Source organism: Pararge aegeria, chromosome 3 (assembly GCF_905163445.1).
Source record: "Pararge aegeria chromosome 3, ilParAegt1.1, whole genome shotgun sequence".
NCBI lineage: Eukaryota > Metazoa > Arthropoda > Insecta > Lepidoptera > Nymphalidae > Pararge > Pararge aegeria.
The window spans coordinates 5101798-5121060 of record NC_053182.1 but is presented as its reverse complement, the minus strand read 5'-3'; the positions used below and the strand labels follow the sequence as shown (position 1 = coordinate 5121060).

The window sequence follows — 19263 nt, the reverse complement described above, 5'->3', positions numbered from 1 at the left end:
TAATGTGCCTGTAATATATCTATACACTTACTTTTCGCAGATGGTGGCAAGTCCCGTACTACTGGTTCGGTATCAAGATGTACGACATAGTCGCCGGTGATAGAAACCTGAAGAGCTCCTACTATTTATCGAAGAAGAATACTCTAGAACTATTCCCCATGTTGAAATCCGACAACTTGTGCGGTGGCATTGTATATTACGATGGTAGGTGACTATATTTACATCTTGTCTTAAAAAAAATCTTCTGAAAATCTTAATGAAAACGGTCCCTAAAATTGATTTCCAAGACAATACTAATTTAGAAATTACAGACTTTATATAGTGACGGGCGATTCGCGCAGTGGGCGGTCTGCCCTGCTTTTTGATTCCAAGGCCGTGGGTAATGTGTTCGATTCGAGTGTCTAGGTTATTTTATGTAGGTACCTGTAGTATTAGTATTTATGTAGGTATATTATTCATAAAAATATTCATCAGTCATCTTAGTACCTATAACACAAGCTACGCTTACTTTGGGGCTAGATGGCGATGTGTGTATTGTCGTAGTATATTTATTTATTTATTTAATTTTTTTAGTAAGCAAAGAAAATTCTTTACTACACTACTTTATACAATAACTGTCCCAAAACCAATCCTGGGTTGCTAGTTAATCAGGTTTAAGAAATTTACTTAATAATTAATAACGTCAAAATATTTCTGAACACATGTTAACTATATACCTATTATTTTAAGTCTAAATTTATCGTTTATAGATATTGATTAACGTCCGTTTGACACGTACCGCTATGATTATGCAATCTATCCGTGGATAAGTTACCTGGCTAAGTTGTTATTTGTTAAAAATGGTATTGATATTTTTTGACAATAACAACGTGGCTAGGCAGCGAAAATGTTTTTTCCGTTATGTCATAACTTTTTCTTCCAACTTATACGTCTTCTTAGGTCAACAAGATGACGCGCGTATGAATCTCGCGATAGCACTCACCGCTGCTCGGCACGGCGCCACAATCGCTAACCACGTCAAAGTTACCAAGCTTTATAAGAATAACAACAAACTCTCCGGAGCAAGGTTACGGGTAAGTGCAAATAAAATATGATTTGGTAGTTATTCATGGGGTCACAGCCAGCGAACGAATAAACAGAAGCATAACTACACAAAATTAGCCCAGCAAGCTATGTAAGCTTCGGTGGGAGTGGCTTATGAAGTTTGCCCCGCATGCGTTTAGTTGGCTAATCACAATGCTGACGGATTAATTGCCAGCCAATCACGGCTGGTTCTGAGCTGCATGACATACAGTGGAACCAATCATGTATTTTGCGATTAAATTAATGATTAGTACGCAACAACAGATGCAAACAAAGATTTTATTAAGCAGAAGGCTTGTGTACGGTCAATATGTCGAGCTGAAGCTTGACAGACAGACAGACAGTTGCAAACCACTATTTAAGGAAAACAATACATTATTATTGCCAAGTCTTTATATTTATGTAATATTACTATTCGTAAAAAAAATATACACATTTTTTCCCCACACTTTGTGAACTGTACCCAAATAGGAGGGGTAGGACACAAAACAGACTGTGGGTGACGCCGAGGAGGCATGGCTTAATATGCTTATTCATATGCTTACGCATTTTTGCATGGCTTTAACTTTATTTAATAAACTGCCATAAAAATTGCCGCTCAAGACCTTTAGGAGAGTTATTATCAAAATATTAAACGATAAAACTTACTACAGTGTTAACGAATATTTAAATGACAATTTGATCTAAAATTTGATCTAAAACTGTAACTGAAAGATTTCTGTACATTTAATGTATTTTGAAAATTTTGACCGGGGGATGCTTTATAATCAATACTGAGTCCAAGACAGATTTTTATTTAATTTTTGTCTGTCTGTCTGTCTGTCCGGGCATCACGAGAAAACTACTGACGGATTCAAATAAAACTTGTTATAGTTGTAGTTTATATTCCGGGTCAACATATAGGCTACTTTTTAACCCGATAAACAATACGTTTCCTCCGGGAAATGAGAGCTTTGACGCATATAAATCAATCTGCGGCAAAATCCTTCTTTTTATAATTTGATGATTGGCCAATTATTTCAGGACGAACTATCAGGCAAGGAATGGGACATAAAAGCGAAGTCCATCATCAACGCGACAGGCCCCTTCACTGACTCCATCAGGAAGATGGATGACCAGTCCATTAAGGATATCTGCTGCCCCTCGTCTGGCGTGCATATCGTACTTCCAGGATACTACAGGTATACATCGAATTTACATTTAAAATATATAAGGATTGAAAAATATATACAATAATAACACAAAGAAATAAAACATAGTGTTTGGGTGTAAAGTTGAGTTATAGAAAGATAGATATGAAATTAATGCTCCATTTTTAAAATTATCAAAATTGTACTTACAAAGAAGGTTTAATTTATTATGTGAGTGTCAAAAAGAAGAAAAAGTAGAAACTGTTTTTAAAGAACTTAAACTTGGAATAATATCTTGATCACGTTGAGGAATTTTCGGACGTTTAAATAACAGCACAGCTTTGAGGCGTAATTCTGATCGATTTTCATCGGCGATAAGCATGAATATGTAATTAAATAAATTATTGAAAATATGTTGGAAACATAAATTAATGAAATTACATTGTATTGAAAAAATACTTGGAATACCTGGGAGGCCTTTTCCAGAGAAGATCTAGTAGATTCAAACTGAACAGAGCATGTTGCTACATCTGCTCAGTCTGGTACTATTGACGCTGACCTTTTTCTCTAACTTTTATTCTGGCACTTCTGTTAGCATTCGATTCCGTTGTAAGATATTTAGATGACTTTATTTATAAAGAAATTTAATAGAAGGTCTAATGCACAAATAGAAAACTACGATCAAAAAACAAACGATAATACTAAATATATGCGCAAAGGCGGCCTTATCGCTCGAAGCAAACCCCTCCAGACAACCTTTGGTTGAAGAAACATGTAACACGCGTTTCATGGAATAGGCTAATTTGAAAAATATATTATACTAGCGTTACCCATACCGCTTCGCCGGGCTAGATTTTGCTTTATTTTATTTAAACAATAAACTTACATCATTAAATTTTTAATATAAGTCTCATAATATATTAAATAATTTAGTTATCTCCGTATTCATTGTCTTCTATTCTCTTCTCGAGCGGTTGAAGATCATTATCTACACCCATGTACACCCAACAATAGAATATCATCATAGTAAATAAAAGCTGTATTTGACAGTTTGACAGTTCAAAAATAGGAGTGCTGCGATCGTCACCAAACTTATTACTACATTACTCGCCAGGTCAATCTGGAGATTTCCTGAAAGTTTCATAGAAATCGGTCCAGCCGTTTCGGAGCCTATACGGAACATACCCACACACTTTCTCTTTTATATATATATAGATAGATTCTCTCTTTCTCAAGAATCTTACGATGTCTTAAATTATGTCCAGTCCAGAGCACATGGGTCTACTCGACCCCTCAACATCAGATGGTCGCGTCATCTTCTTCCTACCGTGGCTGAAAGGCACCATCGCTGGTACAACAGACCTGCCGTGTAATGTCACGCACAACCCTAAACCCACCGAAGACGAGATCCTCTTCATCCTCACCGAAGTCAAGAACTACCTGAATCCGGACGTAGAAGGTATGTTAAACTTAGAAAAACACATCTTTTCAAACGGTTTTGTAGTCGATTAGTAATTTGAAATAACCTATATTAGTAATTTGAAACTATTCGTTTTTTATTTGTATTACCCATATGTGTTGTGAAAAGGAAAATGTAATTCGCAATGTTTTCCAATTTCATCATAGTATTCTCCTAGTGAAGCATTTTCATTTGTTAATCCACCAGTTCGTACCGGCGGCTATCTTGGACCGATTTTGTTAAATATACCTAGCTATGGCACACACATACACACACACACACACACACACACACACACACACACAGTCATACACATTCACATATTGATACACGTACACACGCCATTTTATCTAACAAATTTTATGTATGTTTAAAATTTGTTTTCCTCGTGGACAGTAAGACGCGGCGACGTACTCTCAGCATGGTCCGGCATTCGACCGCTAGTGTCCGACCCCAACAAGCCGGACACGCAGTCCCTCGCCAGGAACCATATCGTCCACGTATCACCGTCAGGCCTCGTCACCATTGCTGGGGGAAAGTGGACCACGTACAGAGCCATGGCTGCTGAGACCATCGACGCTGCTATCGAGAGTAAGAATTTTCAAGTTTGTTATAAGAACACTACACTACGATACACTTCTAACATCGTATCTGATGCCCACTAAGCCACGAATTTTTATTCAAATCAAATTATTGTTTGTTTGACATGATATATTATAAAATAGAGAACACAGAATTAAGAAATACAAAACCGAGTAAACGACTAATATATTGAAACATAAAAAACCACTCCACTTTAGAGGTTTTTCTCAAATAAACGGTTAGTCACTTCATACCGCTTAGCAGTTGAAAGTAGTTATTTCCTTCAATGTTCCGTAACGTTACGTTTACCATAAAATGGGAAAATGAGAAAAAGTTTTTGAGGTAGCAACATTCTGCGGGTTTAAAGTGAGACGTGCGCGGGGCGTTTTCACTATTTTTGGACACACTGCATACAATAATGGCTGAGGATTCTGTATAGAACATACAGAATCCTCAGCCATTATATTTTCTGGTACTGAATTAATACTTTTATCAAACATACGCGGAAATAACATTCGAATTTCGTTTAGGTATATTTTTAGTAGTTATCTTTTTAATTGTCACGTCTGCTTTTGAATTCTTGATTTACTTCGAATAACGTATATTTTACCTATATCTTTGCTCTCTGCTCTATGCTCGATTAATGAAAGATAACGATAGTTACCTACACTCGAATAAGAGGTAACAGTGGCCAAGTGTGAAATTTTAGACCTATGTTTACTTATTCGATTACGTGAAAGTAAACTAAGATTTATATGGTATAACTGTTAATGCCATCTAGTTAAAATACTGGGAACCAGTATGTATAGAAAATCTTACACTAGCTTTATCTGAGCTTAGTATTCACTCTGAACCGGTTACCAAATTGTTGCCGTGTAATTTCAGGTGCAAATCTAAAGCCTTTGTACAAAGAGTGTCAGACCGACGGCTTCTTGATAGAAGGCGCTCACGGCTGGACACCCACTATGTACATCAGATTAGTACAGGACTTTGGACTTGAAATGGAGGTACGAATATTTTATTACAATGATCATAAATTGTAAATATTGCTTTTGATTTCATTTACTGACTATACCAAGTGTTCCCAACCTTATAGAGCCAGCGGCCTTACCTAGCTAGTTAAAATAGATATCTAGGTACTGTTAGTGAGGCACGTAGACGCAATAGCTAAAACATCCACTTTATGAGACTAATAAAGCCATAATAAATTTTGATAAATCGTTCAACAAAGAATTAATAAATATATTAATAAAACTACCCCAACATGGATGGCCGAGCTTTGTGATCTCCATACAATTTTCAAAGAGTGCTATTGAAAAACTATTGAAAAATTATTTTTCTTGTTTTTTTTTTTAAATATAGATGAAGGGCCTTGCACATAAAAAAAGAAAAGCAAAGCTGTAAACATGAAGAAATACGCAAAGCGTCCTTGTATCGACCATAGCAAAAATTGACCTTAAGTCACCCGTTTTAGTGCCGCAAATTCGTTACTACAGATTTTTGTTTTACAAACGTTTTGTCAAAAGCACTAGCTGAAGTTATAGAAAAAATCGAACTTTAAATCAATACTGATAAGTTCCATTTTACTGTAATGTTCCAGCGTCCACTCAAAATCGAATACGAGAACGAGCGTTCTAAACTCGTTATGAGAATATTCAACGATAGTTCGAATTTAATTGTATTTATAAAAAAATATACGTGTGTTATGGAGACGGCAGATAAGAGTACAGTTGTCACCACCCCTCCAGTTCCAGTGGGTGCCGGCCGAGACAACAAAGAGAATATAATTGACAATTAGTGAATCAGTAAAGTATTAGTGAATTGTTGAGATACTCTGAAAATATTGAATGACCTTTCTACATTATTCGCAGAGTATCACTATAGTACACTATATTAATATCATGGCTTTTATAAAGTTTAATGTCATCTTTTATTCATTTGTCTTATAGTTATCCATAAATTATGTAGTTCCATCCAGTTAGAGTAAGTGGCCCGGCCGTACTAACAAGATGTCAAATAAATAAAAAAATAAATACGGGCGGCAGCGTCGTCTGGGCTTATACTATTATCTACTCAATCATAAGCCCGTCTGTCCACCGTTGTAATTATGGGCAAACCCTTTCATTGCCCCGCATGACCTAAGGAATATTTTAAATGCAGCCAAAAACTAGCATTGTTTTTGATTTTATAACCACTGGTCACCTTCATCTGACTCTTCTTTCAGATCTTCATCGAAAGAATCATTTGATACAAATTTGCCAGTATAGCTGGTTAACTGCTGCACCAAACTTCTCCCCTTAGTTTAGTTACCAACCAGTTACTTTTTGCCAGCAATGTACCTACTGATCGATACATAATAATTCATGTACTTATTAATTTTTCTATTTCTAGGTAGCACAGCATTTAGCCAAATCCTACGGAGACAGAGCGTTCGCGGTTGCCAAGATGGCACAGATGACCGGCAAAAGATGGCCGATCATTGGCAAGAAAATCCACCCGGAATTCCCGTATATTGATGCTGAAATTAGGTAACCACCACCCTTCTATACTTAGGTACACTAGGTTCATCATATCAACCAACTACAGGGCACAGGTCTCCTCCCACAACGAGAAGGGTTTAGGCCATAGTCCACCACGCTGGCCCAGTGCGGATTGGTGAACTTCACACACCTTTGAGAACATTATGGAGAACTCTCAGGTATGCAGGTTTCCTGACGATGTTTTCCTTTACGGATGCAAAGTGATATTTTAATTACCTAAAACACACATAACTTAGAAAAGTAAGAGGAGGTAAGCTGGGCTTGGAACTCAGCCCGCGAAACTGAAGCGAAAGTCCTAACCACTATTCTTTCGTTATTTAGATTAGATCACTTTAATTTCAAACTGAATCTTTATTATTATCTCATAAGATCATTATTCAGCGCTAATTTGAAATCCAATGAAAATGGGATGCAGCCTGCAGGGATTTAAGTGCTGCTAAAGTGTAAACAATAGTCAAATCTCTGTCTCGTTTTTGAGAGGAAGCTTGTGTCCATGCTAGGTCCAGAAAAAACATATGATTATATCAGTTTCATGTTTCATAAAATGAACTAAGGCTCTATGATAAAACATTACCACTAGCGAATTCTCTTTCGCGAAGAAATGTTATACCGGATGTTTGGTGCATCGTGTGCCAAATCGAATCTGATGATTGGAGGGGTCTTTGGCTATCTCTTCAGCCCTCGTAAAAAAATCTTGCTCAAACGGTTTTTTTTATACTGATTTTAAATTGTTTTTTTAAAAATTGTAAAAATTCTACATTTAAATTTTAATAAAAAATAAAGTTGTTAAGTATTAATTAATTTTCTTTTTAATCTTTAATTTGTAACGTTTTACGCTTCTTTTGAAACTAGAATTACACGCCAGCAACATCTAGTTTTTGTTTTACAGCCCCGCAAAGTTTTTTTTACGTAAAAAAATAAGCTTGAACGTCAACTTTCGGTTTTAATAAAAAAAAAACTAAAAGTGATCATGTTCTTCCAATTTTTTTAAAACATCTCTGGACTGTCCCCTTTCTAATGGTGTGCAATATGCCATGAAAAGTAATTAGTAACATCACTAATTTTCAAATTTTCTAAACTTAGTCACAATTTTCTAATATTCAACAGATGAAAGAAAAACAAGTTTTTGCGTAAATAAAACTCACAAGCAGGTAAAATTTTTAAATTTCGTAGGTTTTACTTGAAATAAAAATAATACATTGCATTTGAAACATTTATTTCATAATTTTTACAAATTCTGCTCAAATTGTTCACCCCTGTTTCGAATGCAGGCCCGACATCTTTGACGTATTGTTACAGTTGTAGTCCGAAGCCGTATTTCGTTCTTAATTGTACCGAAGGCCGCTTCTATGCGTTGTATTAGTACCTCCCTCGTTGGGACTTCTGTGGCGTATACTAGCTCTTTGGCACGTCCCCAGACATAAAAATCTAACGGAGTTAAGTCTGGGGAACGTGGAGGCCATGCAATAGGCCCATCGCGCCCAATCCACGAATTGGGGAACACATTATCGAGGTATTCCCTCACAGTTAAACGCCAATGCGCGGGACAGCCGTCATTTTGAAATACTATGGGCACATCTTCATTAAACACGGGCACCTCGGCCAATAATTCCGGCAGATCATTTTGCAGGAACTCTAAATAATTATCGCCATTTAAGTTATCAGGCAGGTAGTGCGGTCCAATTACCTGATTCCCAATCACTCCTGCCCAAACGTTCACACTAAACCGTCTTTGAAAAGATTGCTGTCTTTTGGCATGTGGGTTTTGCCGTTTCGGTGCCCAATGGTGTAAATTGTGCAAGTTAAGAATCCCTTCTCTGGTAAATTTGGATTCGTCAGTCCACAGTATTCTTTTTAAAAAATCAGGATTATCCACATCTGTGTGTAACAAAAACCGACAAAAGTGCATTCGTCTGTCAAAGTCGCCACCCTCAAGACCTGCAACAACCAAAAATCTTTTTAATTCCCCTTGAGCAGTAATTAATTGCACTAGAAGATTATGGATACCTGCTAAACAAAGGCAACGTCAAACAAAGGTTTTAAATTACGTACCTTGAACCGGAGTCTCGTGGAATGGATATTTTTCGTTTTGTCGAAGGACTTTCCACACTTTCCATATTGAAATATCAAGTTGTGCCGCCACATATCTAATGCTTCTTGTGTCGTCTTCCTCAAAAAGTGCCAGTATTCTCTCGTCCACTTCAACATTATGTCGCACAACATGTCCCCTTGGTTCATGAAAATTGACACTCCCAGTCTCGCGTAAACGTCGGTATGTGTCTTGGAAGACTCTGCGGCCAGGTAATCGTCGACCAGGAAAGCGTTCCTGGTAAAGTCGTTGCGCTGCACGAGCGACACCACGGGCTGCACCATAAACCATTATGATGTCCGCATATTCCTCGTTAGAGTATGTCGTCATTGCAACAACAAAAAAGTCAACAAAGTTTAACAATAACACCAAAAGTAAATAAAACGTAACAAAAAACAACAAAACTTAACGAAAACTAAATAAAAGAATCGTGGAGTACAGTAAGCTAGCACACACGTTAGGCAGCAGAGGCAGTGATGTCTCGACTAAAAAATAAGATGGCCGCCGTGTCGACGCGACGCGGGGCCCGTTCGCGATTGGTTCAAACAGGTTTGCACTATGCAAGAAAGGAATAGAAGATAGATTTCGCTTCACTAGAGTGAAAAAACTATTTTTGCCTGTTTAAACGAACAACGGGCGTATAACTTTATGAAAGAGACAGAAAATGTCATCTGCCTTGTGAATTGTGAGTGTTATTTACGCAAACCCTTGTTTTTCTTTCACCTGTTGAATATTAGAAAATTGCGACCAAGTTTAGAAAATTTGAAAATTAGTGATGTTACTAATTACTTTTCATGGCATATTGCACACCATTAGAAAGGGGACAGTCCAGAGATGTTTTAAAAAAATTGGAAGAACATGATCACTTTTAGTTTTTTTTTTATTAAAACCGAAAGTTGACGTTCAAGCTTATTTTTTTACGTAAAAAAAACTTTGCGGGGCTGTAAAACAAAAACTAGATGTTGCTGGCGTGTAATTCTAGTTTCAAAAGAAGCGTAAAACGTTACAAATTAAAGATTAAAAAGAAAATTAATTAATACTTAACAACTTTATTTTTTATTAAAATTTAAATGTAGAATTTTTACAATTTTTAAAAAAACAATTTAAAATCAGTATAAAAAAAACCGTTTGAGCAAGATTTTTTTACGAGGGCTGAAGAGATAGCCAAAGACCCCTCCAATCATCAGATTCGATTTGGCACACGATGCACCAAACATCCTGTATAAATACCTATTAGAAACTGAAGTCATGGCTGTATGGTGATATACCTTTGCCTTTTCCCTATGGGAAAGAATAGAGCAGAAAAAATATATTAATATCTGTGGCACCTTCTGTGAAACACGTGCAGAGGACTCAATTTTTAATAGTTACGTTCTAGAATTGAACGCTTCATTTTTAAACACAGCTTCTCTTGTGTAACTAACTAATATGGAGGGTAGAGGTAAGGAGAGTCATCTGTGTATATGAAAAAGTGTCGTCAAAATGTATTAAATTAGGATGGCGCCACATTTGCATCAGGGTAACTCTTAAAAGAAGCGCCAAATATAAATATTGTTAGAGTAGGCTTGAAAAAGAAACAAGGAAGTATGGAGATACAAGGAAGTAAGGTTATATTTACCACAATATTTTGTACAACGTAAGTTGTTGAAATTCTCAATAATTAACTACTTTAGTCGATAATGACATTAAATTTTTTAACTCGGCATACTTCAATTCATCTACGATTGCTACATTCATACCATACCCTGTGCATCCACCAGCGCCATTGTGGAGGATTTTTGAACTGTTATTTAGCGCAACAACTGGACACTTTTTCAACTTTTCTCCCATATAAGATGACTCTCCTTATCTCTACCCTCCATACTAACTAATAAATGACCTCCAACTTACTCGACTCCATGTTATCCGTAAACTTGTAAAGGGTGGGGGGAACCGCGCAGTCTCGTGTTTAATCCCTGGCAGGGACAATTTACAAATATATTAATTTCTGAATTTCCTCCGATCTGATCTGGTGGGAGTAAATATTATGTAATCGCGATCATTTTTAAACAAGTTACCAAAACTATTCTTGTTAAAATGTTTTACTTCTACAGGTACGGTGTCCGGGAATACGCGTGCACGGCAGTAGACATGATCGCCCGGCGCCTTCGCCTCGCGTTCCTCAACGTACAAGCCGCGGCCGAAGCCCTGCCAGGTGTCATCGAAATTATGGCTGAGGAGTTGAAGTGGTCCGATGCTGAGAAACAGGTTTGATGGCTTTCATCATGGTTACTATCCCCACCCCCATATAGTTTTTAGGAAACAGGATGTGTAGATATGTATGCGAGGTGTTTCTGTCTAACAAATCAACCAAAAGGCTTATTTAAGGCTGGTAACAAAACACTGGTAAACATTAAATAATTTGTAAGCTTGGTTAAAAAATAATAAACCTCGTAGATTGTAGCGGATACGAAAATAAAAACAATATGGGCACAACAAAATATTTTAATAACTGTTCAAATAAATGGCGGGCTTGCTTGACGTATCAAACCAAAATGGCGGCATTTTTGGCATGCCAGTGAGGTACGACAACATGGCGGCTTGGCTTTGACAAAGTGTCTATCTATAATCTGTGGTCAGTGGCTGACGTCTCATCCGTTAAAAGATATATATCCACCTCAATCTCTCGTAGGCTACTTTTAATTGAAAAGATTTTTTTTGACTATGGCTCAGACACATTTTTTTATTAAAATGAATAATATTACAGAAACAAACGAAGGCGGCAGCCGACTTCCTTGCCAACGAAATGGGTCAAATGGTGAACCGCGCCAGTCGCGATAAGATCCCGATCAATCTCACCAAGGATGAGATCCAGTCCTACATCAAGCGCTTCCAGATCATAGACAAGGACAGGAAGGGCTTTGTCTCCATTAATGATATCAGAAGAAGTCTCAAGGTAACGCCCTTTTTAATACGAAGGTAGTTATACTATTTTAGAAGATGTATACAAGAAGGCTGGAGACAACTTTCTTGCGTCAGTTACGATTAAATTATTTAAAATACGAAACTGATTGCCATTTATTAGAGTTAATTTATTTGGTCCACTCTTATAGACAAATTGTAACGTAAAATTTACTCCCTCAAACTTTATACCAATTTACGAAAAATAAATATAGTTTTTATTTTAACTTAAAGTAAAACTTCTCAGTTCTGTTGTATGAGGTGACAAAATGTAGGTGGCTTGAACGACCGAAATTATATACTTATCGTCAGCAATTTGTTGTTCGTTTAGGAATTCCGTTTTCCATCGTCAGAGATCTTTACTGAATTCTTATTAAATTTGTATAAAAAAGAACCAGTAAATAATCACAAATAAAAAAAAAAAAAATGTCGACATCGTTAAATATTTGTTGTTATTAAGAAACTTAGTCAATAAACATTCATTCAACAAATTAAATACAAATATATAGTGTAGATAATATAAAGGTTATGTGGCATTTCATCGGATAACTATTAGAGCTCAATTTGGGGAGTCCCCTGCTTAGTAAGTATACAACGCGAATACAGATTTAGAGGCCCCTTAAATCTTAGAAACTATGGTTGAAGTTGATATATCTTGCGATTATTTAACCTACTAATTGTATGTTTTAAGGTAATATTAGGATACATTTACGATCGATCATAAATACCTCATTACGGAAGGTAGATAGATAGATAGATAAATTCTTTATTGCACACAATTTATAATATAAATTGAAAACATAAATATAAGAAGAATAACAATGCGCAAAGGCGGTCTTATCGCTTTAAGCGATCTCCTCCAGACAACCCTTAATGAAAGAAGAACAGGAGTATGGAAACGGGATAGTGCAATTTTAAAAATATATAACATAAACTACATCTACTATATATAACAATAATACATAAACAGCTAATACAAATACAAATAATACAGAAATAAATACATACACATATAAACATATATATATATATATATATATATATATATAAATATATATATAAATAAATATAAATATACACAAATACATACAGAGCAAATATATTAGTTTATGACTCCGTAGATAAATAATGAAGGTAGTTAGACATCTCCGTAAAAATTTATTGAACTAATTTATGGATAGATACAAAATGGTTAGATATAAATTTGAAAATCAAGAAGTTATTATTTTTTATTTATAACATTTTTATTGAATATATTACTAAATGTTATAGAGTATGGGTGTGAAGCCATCAGACGAGGAATTGAGTGCAATATTGTCCGAGATAGACGTCACTTATAACGGACAGCTGGAAATACAGGACTATCTCCAGGTAGAACGGAGAAGTAACTACGGGAGGGGTCTATGTTGCACCCACTTGTACCTACTAATTGATTAGGAATTTGGGAAGGGTAGATTATTTGTGTACGACTTTTTATGTTTTAGTTAGTAGGTTTTAAAAGGAGTTCTAGAATTATGCAACTGTTTCACACCTAAAAATGAGAGATTAAATAGAGCTTTGCCTCCTATTTAAAACTTTTTGATTTTTGATACTTTAGTTTTTGCATAATTCTAGAATAATTTCTGTATGAATTGTGGAACATTTTTTTGAAATTGTAACTATGACAATATCGACTGAGTTGTATTATTTATTTTATCCACTATACAACTTTAACTAGAACCCGAAAGTTCGATCTGCCCCCTCGTCGGGATTTAGGAAATAATTTATCAAAAGCGCTTTCTATAGATTTACCATCGGATTTTATAGAAGCAGAAAAATAATTCCTTTGAATTCTCCGACAAAGCATCAAATGCACTGTAAAAAACCAAAGTTTACTTTTGTTTAACCCACGCAATGAATAAATAGTGGCGGAAGTTTTGGTATTAATCTTGCATTATATACTGGTGTGCGAATGAGGTAGCAAGACATACGCCATCTTAAGAAATCTATTTTTTAATTGTGCGGGACATCTATTACAATTTTTATTTTTATTTACTCCCATGAATGAAAGAGTGTTCCACAATTCTCGTAGAACCTAGGGTTTCATGTAAATGCTTCGGTAATGAACATTCGAGCTTGCTCCACAGAACTACGGTGAGGATGTGACCGGGGAACAGTTGCACGAAATATTGCGAGAGATCGACACTAACATGAACGGACAAGTCGAACTCGACGAATATCTGCAGGTCCATACAACCACACATTTGCATGGAAATTATTTGCATGAAAGTTTTTGGATTTCATTATTGCATGTCTTTTTAACCGCCAAATCTGAAACTCATGAGACAGAGTTAGATTATTTCTCGTTCGCGCTTTTTTTTTTTAATCTTTACATTTGCATTTAAATTTATTGCATGAATTTTTTGGACCATTTGTAGTTTATGATGGACTTAGGTACCTAATTTCTTTTTTTTTTCAACTTGGATCAACCATAAAGACGTGACATTTACAAATTGTATATATATATCATTTAAAAAACTATCAATCCATTAAAGACTTAATGCCGTGCTCAAGGAATAACGGATTACTAACACGCTGGTCATTTTAACTCGTAAAGAATTCAATGCTTATAATATGCACGCTTTTATTGTACTATCCCATATCATTTTTACCATTTGCGTATTAATTTAATTTACATCGCTTTCTGTTCTGTCTAACAGTTAACAAGTAACAACTCTTTTTCAGTGAAATTTAATAATTGGAACGTCTATAAAAGGTATTTAAGTGAAGAATTTTATTATTTTAGACCTACATAGAACTACTTATAACTATATTAAAATCAAATATTCTTATTCTTGTGCACCTTTAGTGTACCGGTACGCCATAGGGGTATATAACTGTCGTACCTCTCTGTAATTAGGGTAAGTATGCCTAAAAGCGGTCTAAGACCTGAAATGAACGTTTGTAAATAGGGCAACTATCAGCTGCTATCGATTTTTTGCTGTAGAGTTCAAGTACGATGCCGCGTAGAAACCGATTAGGGGTTTATTATAACTACTATATCCCAACCAGGTTAGCCCGTTGCCATCTTAGACTGCATCATCAATTACCAGTAGGTGATATTGCAATCAAGCAGTGGCGTGCATACTGGGTAAGCACAAGGTATTCCGATGATATAAATTGAAGAAAATCTCCAGTACGAGATATAAATACTTAAGGGTAGGCTTTTCATAACTCTTACAATGCCTACCCTTAAGTTTTTTATATCTCTTACATTAATTATATTATTAATCTATATAGATTTATATAGGTTTTCTTCATTTTATATAATCTGCACACCCCCTATGTACTCCACTGCAGTCAAGGGCTAACTTGTAGTAGTGAAATGGAAAAAAGCGACTTATAAGTATTTACATAAGCAGTTGCGTGCAATTCATACATACACAAATGCACTGCCTACCCTAATTTTTTTATATAAGTGGCTTATGAGTAAGATTTTTCATGAAAATTAAGCATAACTTGCTATACTCCGCGAACAGCAGGAGAATCTGTATGGTGTAATTTATAATTACTTCAATCCGTATACTCCACACCAAACAGATCCTCGGCAATGTACCCTCTACGCACGTTTCGCTCCTAAACCAGAGCATCTTCAGATGTTGACTTCACAATGAATAATTGTTGAGTGAAAGATTAGCAAAACGTGTCGCCTTTTATACCTTTCGTACCCCTACCCCCCTACCCTTCCTTAGATAGATCTAAGATTTAATATCATATCCAATAATATAAGATTTTTCAATTTTTATTATTAATAAATATTTTTTATTAATATTAATATTCCTGCTTAATGCCTATCCCGGTAAGAAGCGTTTTGCTCGCCAATCTACATAAGATAATTATAAACAAACAGATGATGTCAGCTATCAAGTCCGGCCACGTGGCGTACTCCCGCTTCGCGCGCATGGCTGAGATGGAAGAGCAACATCACGAACAAGAACAGCTCAAGAAGAGCATCTCAGTCGAGAGGAGCGGCGGCGGCTTGTAAACAAACAGCGGTAGGTGAAAATCATCAAAATCATATTTCATCACCATCGTCATAACAACTCATTACCGTCCCACTACAGGGCTTGGGTCTCCTCCCACAGTAAGAAGGGGTTAAAGCCCGTAGTCCACCACAACGGCCCAGTGCGTGGACTTCACACACCTTCAAGAACATTTAATGAATGAATGAATGAATGAATACACTTTTATTGTACACCACATCCCTACTAATATTATAAATGTCAATGTAAGTTTGTTTCTTACGCTTTCACGCAAAAACTACTTAACCGATCCTAATGAAACTTTGTGCACATATTCTTGGAAGTGTTAGAAGTAATATAGGATACTTTTCATCCCGACATTAAGCTCGGTTTTTTTGGTTCACGATTTTCACCCTAGCTCCGACAAATTATAACCGATTAAAATAATTATTTTAGTACTATAGAGGTTATAATATGTGTTTAATTTTGCCTAAACTGTGGTTGGAGACAGAGGACAGAACTCCTCAGCGAACAGCAGCAATCCCCTCATTTCAGGCTTAGCGATACTGAATACTTTAAAATTTTTAGATCTACAACTAAATTGAATGCCACTTCAAAAAACAAAATCAAACGCAGACAAAGTCGCGGGAAAAAGCTAGTAAAAAATAAAAATTTAACAAAAAGTATACAATTTGGCGGCCTTATCGCTACATAGCGATCTCTTCTAGGCAACCAAAGGCGTAAAACACAGCTCAAGAATAGAGGTAGGTGATGCATATAGATAAACATATGTATTTGCATATATACATATATAACATTGTGGAACATTATGGAGAACTCTCAGGTATGCAGGTTTCCTCACGATGTTTTTCTTCACTGTTGAAGCAAGCGATGTTTTAATTGCTTGCAACGCGCGTAACTTAAAAAATGCGTGCTGGGATTCGTACTCGGTTCCTGGAAAGTGAATTCGAAGTCCTCAATTTGAAGTCATAAATATGACAAAATAAATACTTTTTTTAAATGCGCATAAAAATTTCGGAACTGACAAAATCTAATCATCCAACTTAAGAAATTTGACGCCATCACCCTTACCTAGATATTTAAAATAGATCACTTGTGAGTTAGGCAGATAGGCGCAAAAATAAAACATCCTCATTATGAAACTAATTAAACCATAATAATAATAAATTTTAACCAAAGAATTGAGAAAAATAAAACTACCCCAACAATTAAATGGCTGAACTTGGTGATCTTCACACAATTTTTTACAGCAGTACAAAAACTATCAGAAAATATTTTTCTTGATTTTTTGAAGTACCTACAGAGGGAGACCACCGCGGTACACCTCTGTACTTTCTACGGCCGCCAAGCTTGGGAAGCCCTGATCTTAATCATATTTCAACCATATGGTGTTTTTAGATATCTTAGGAACCATAGGGGTATTGGAAACCCTAGAAACCATAGGCGTTCAATATAACTTACCATCATCATTACTTACCATTGGGTGAGGGATAAATTATGGATAAAAAAAAAAAAATTTCCCCTTCTGTAATTTGGGTAATTATGCTTAAAAGCGGTCTAAGGTCGTAATTGATGTTTGTAAATAGGGCACCTGTAAGCTGTTATAGATTTTTAACAGCGCCATCAATGTTTTATATTACATAAGCTTTTCACTCATTTTTGTTGTTTCAGGTATATCAGCAAATTAGGTATTAAACGTAGTTTTAAGAACAACATCACTAAAATAAAGTACACAAATTAATTTTTAATTTATCTCTCATAACACTTTTATATTCATATAATACGCCCGATATGATTTAAAAATAATTGTGTATTAAACGGTGCATTATTTTACCCAAATTTAAAGTGACCTTAAAGGTAACCCAAAACCCAAACCCAATAATTTGTAAATTAAAATTAAAATTTGCTTTAAACCGATTTGTTACATTTTAATTAATCAAAATCTAGTCTTAATTTATTTAAATCAAAAGCATGAATCTGAAATAGTTTATATAAATTATTCTGTGTTACGTAGGAACGAAAGTCGATTTATTATAATTTCTAGTAAAAGATTCATGTATACTTACCTAATTTTTTTTGGGAATATAATTAACACAAAAAATTAAATAAGTAGGTAGTTATTGTACTTTAGAAAAAGGTTTATATTAAAAAATCTCAACGAATGTGATTTATTTGTTTTAAATCAGTTAACCAAGATTATTAGTAGTTTAAGAACTAAGAAGATTTATAGTGTTATATTTATATTCACTTATGTTTTGTTTAACAATATTTTTTCGATATTATACAGTTTGTTCGCTCAAATAGTCGCGCTTTGAAATCAGCTGCCGGCTCATGTCGAAAGGCTGCCGTCGGCTACTTCAAAGACTTGACACATATTGTGCACTCGTGCATTATGGTACGTTGACATTCGGTGTGTTCAAACGACTTAGAAGAATTTCCGAAGGGTCATTATTGTAAGTAATGTTAAAAATAAAGAGGGTACTAAATGATTACACGATAGTATCTAGGATACTAATTTATTTTCACATACCTTTTATAAAACAGTCAGTTGGTGTACCCGTACTTACTGCAAACTACTTGAGCAGGTGAACTATCATATAATTTATTATATTCTTATCCATGTATAATGTTTTGTGCAATAAATATATTTGAACTTTCGGTTTTTTTGTTATTTCCTTTTACGAAATTATATTTAGGAAGAGACTATTAAACAACTAAAAGTACATCTTTATATATATATTATATATATATATATATATATATATATATATATATATATTTCTTGTGTGCGTGTGTATGTCACTGAACTCCTCCTAGACGGCTGGACCGATTTGAATGAAATTTTTGGTATACGTTTGTGTGGCACCCTGGATGGTTTAGATTCACAAATTAGCCCGACAGATGGCGCTGGGGTCCGCTAGTATATATATTTCTTGTGTGCGTGTGTATGTCACTGAACTCCTCCGAAACGGCTGGACCGATTTCAATGAATTTTTCGGTATGCGTTTGGGTGGCACCCTGGATGGTTAAGATTCACAAATCAGCCCGACAGATGGCGCTGGGGTCCGCTAGTATATATATATATATTTCTTGTGTGCGTGTGTATGTCACTGAACTCCTCCTAGACGTCTGGACCGATTTGAATGAATTTTTCGGTATGCGTTTGGGTGGCACCCTGTATGGTTTAGATGCACAAATCAGCCCGACATTATTTTATTATTATTGATACAGATCGACTTAATAAAGCCTTTTATATAAGGGTTACTTAATACGAAGTACAGGTAGGTACCTACTATAAGTCACGGGTACTGGCTAATCTTGCCTTTAAACTTTAATTGGCAGGTAAAGCTATAATCCAGCTTCTTTATATTGATACAAATCGACTTAATAAAGCCTTTTATATAAGGGTTACTTAATA

At 35.4% G+C, this 19263-nt stretch overlaps 1 protein-coding gene across 3 annotated transcripts in view; it reads left to right on the top strand.

Moving 5' to 3' along the window:
- The window catches only part of LOC120637319 (glycerol-3-phosphate dehydrogenase, mitochondrial), a 43375-nt gene extending 24872 nt beyond the window's left edge, over positions 1 to 18503 (top strand). For 2 of the 3 annotated variants that reach the window (XM_039909106.1, XM_039909107.1), the window contains exons 5-16: positions 41 to 204; positions 940 to 1073; positions 2107 to 2264; positions 3479 to 3672; positions 4069 to 4263; positions 5140 to 5261; positions 6646 to 6782; positions 10977 to 11130; positions 11630 to 11818; positions 13950 to 14048; positions 15713 to 15857; positions 17517 to 17586. In XM_039909106.1, coding sequence (XP_039765040.1) covers positions 41 to 204; positions 940 to 1073; positions 2107 to 2264; positions 3479 to 3672; positions 4069 to 4263; positions 5140 to 5261; positions 6646 to 6782; positions 10977 to 11130; positions 11630 to 11818; positions 13950 to 14048; positions 15713 to 15847 — 1681 coding nt within the window. In that variant the 3' untranslated portion in view covers positions 15848 to 15857; positions 17517 to 17586. Of the gene's footprint in view, positions 1 to 40; positions 205 to 939; positions 1074 to 2106; positions 2265 to 3478; positions 3673 to 4068; positions 4264 to 5139; positions 5262 to 6645; positions 6783 to 10976; positions 11131 to 11629; positions 11819 to 13095; positions 13195 to 13949; positions 14049 to 15712; positions 15858 to 17516 lie in introns of all 3 variants that reach the window. The other variant, XM_039909108.1, reaches the window with a different exon arrangement.
- Positions 18504 to 19263: the final 760 nt, after the last annotated feature.